The 2088-nt window shown below is 42.6% G+C and overlaps 1 protein-coding gene across 1 annotated transcript in view; it reads right to left on the minus strand.

Moving 5' to 3' along the window:
* Positions 1 to 2088, minus strand: part of LOC107744261 (protein lin-54 homolog) — a 21774-nt gene that overhangs the window by 13769 nt on the left and 5917 nt on the right. The window contains exons 3-6 of the mRNA XM_016557798.1: positions 1778 to 1923; positions 1538 to 1671; positions 1246 to 1401; positions 892 to 1093 (exon numbers count right to left, since the gene is read on the minus strand). Coding sequence (XP_016413284.1) covers positions 892 to 1093; positions 1246 to 1401; positions 1538 to 1671; positions 1778 to 1923 — 638 coding nt within the window. The remainder of the gene's footprint in view (positions 1 to 891; positions 1094 to 1245; positions 1402 to 1537; positions 1672 to 1777; positions 1924 to 2088) is intronic.

A 2088-nucleotide genomic window follows, 5' to 3' on the forward strand; every position in this document is an offset into this window, starting at 1 on the left:
GTAAGGCTAATGTTGCTAAAGCTACCATTGTCTCTGCCTGTTTTCACTGGTGCTGCCTTCACGTGCTACCAGAATCAGCGTAAATAGGAATGTGGTAGTTAAAAATTGAATATGAAAGCAATGTGAAGTCGACCACTTGAGAGTTTCTGACATTTTCAGTGCGTGAGATTGTTTGTTATTGCCCATATGACAGAGCATGAGCTCTTGAAGCGCCGCCTTCTTAAAAGGGGGCTGGGAGCACCAACTAATTTGCATTTAAAGGGACAAACACAAAAACAGCACGTTTTGGCTTATACCCTAAAGTGGCAATTTTAACAAGCTTTAAAAAATGATCTGTGGAATATTTTGAGCTAAAACTTCACATACACACTCTGGGGACATCAGAGACTTATTTTACATCTTGTAAAAAGGGGCATAATAGGTCATTTTTAAGTTGTAGTGTATGTTTAATGGCTTTTATCAAATGAAATAGTGAAATGCTGGTGAAATGACTCTCAGAGCAGCTCTGGAGATGAAGTTCATGTGTTCATGTCCTCATAACGTGAGATGACAGATGCTGAAAACACCACGTGCTCGAGTACGTGTAGACCGGAAACAGCATCACTTATTCACACAGAGACATGCAAAACATGTCTGTGACTCGCAGATTTTTCTAGATTTTTCTTTCTATGCACCTGATTGTTTATATGTAGGCTAAATAAAGAGAAAAAACTGATCAGCCCTATTTAGCAAATGGAATTGCATTTTTTTTTAACCCAATTATTTATTCCATAAAAGTACTAAAAGTATTCTTAAACAGAAATAGAATCATTAAGAGAAAGCGGAACCAGAACTGGAAGGGTTAAAATCGTGTTCCCATCCCTCACATGGGTTGGACTGTGATATACTCACCTGGTTGGATTGAAGGGTTGGTGTTGGTGCTGCCGCTCGACTGTGCGGTGCTACTGCCGGTGGTGGCCGTTACCAGACGCACATAATGGAAGCGGCTGCCCGGCACCTGGATCTGCTGCACATTGGGAGGTGTGGTGAGGGGGATGATGGTCTTAAACTGGGATGTTCCCACTCCTCCCACCGTCTGCACTGGCTTTACAGTCTGTACACAGAAATCAGCATTAAAATATAATGCTGTTGTTGTACACAAATTACATTGTAATACAGGCTGTTATTGCAGAATGGGGCAGTTAAAATCTATATTTGACAGTATAGCAAACTGGTTTGGTTTGTGAGGGCTCTGGTTGGACGTACCTGTGCGGTGGACTGGCAGGTTCCAGCTTTAGCTGGAGAGGTGGCGGCAGACTGTTGAACAGTGAGGATCTGCTGGCCCAGAGCCACGCTGAGCGGCAGCGTCACAGACTTCTGAGGCGAGTTTGGAGACTGACTGGCCATTGAAACCACAGTCAGCTACAGACAGGAGAAACGTGAGGAAGAGGCTGATGTCAGAAACCCGAGTGTGGCCATCATTGAGAAAAAAATTGGCATCACAAAGACAGGCGAATTAAATTGTAATGCCAGTTTTTACATTTAAAAGATTTAAGACCTTGCTGGGAGACTTGAGAGGTGAGATGGCGACTTTGCTGTTACCAGACGTATTCTGTGGCACAGTGCTGACGGTCTCACCAATGGTGAGGTTGCGTGGAGGTGTCACTGGAGTACTCTGGGTAACAACTCGCCCTGTGGATAAAAAAAGGGAATTCAAATTTAGATACCACAGCTGTGCTGTTAAAAGAAAAAGCACTCTTGCTCATGGTATATTTTATAAAGACAGACAGAAGAGTACCAGTCACTACAGGAGCCACTGAAGCTGGGCTGGACAGTCCTTTATTGTTCAGGGCTTTTGTGATGATGAGCTTTGTAATCATCGGTCCAGCTGTAGATACTGCGGGCTTCTTTGTGAACTGTGAGGAGAAATACGATACTTGCCAATTATTTCAGCTGCCCATGATAGACACTGAACAGGAAATAAGATTGTACTTTAAGGTAATTAAATTAACCAATGCCATTTTTCCTTACAGAAAAAAAAAAAAAAAAAAAAAAAAAAAAAAAAAAAAGGCCCCCCGCTGGTGTTAGGGGCCTTTTTTGCCTTTTTTG

This window comes from Sinocyclocheilus rhinocerous, unplaced genomic scaffold (genome assembly GCF_001515625.1).
Source record: "Sinocyclocheilus rhinocerous isolate Xijiao unplaced genomic scaffold, SAMN03320098_v1.1 scaffold317, whole genome shotgun sequence".
NCBI lineage: Eukaryota > Metazoa > Chordata > Actinopteri > Cypriniformes > Cyprinidae > Sinocyclocheilus > Sinocyclocheilus rhinocerous.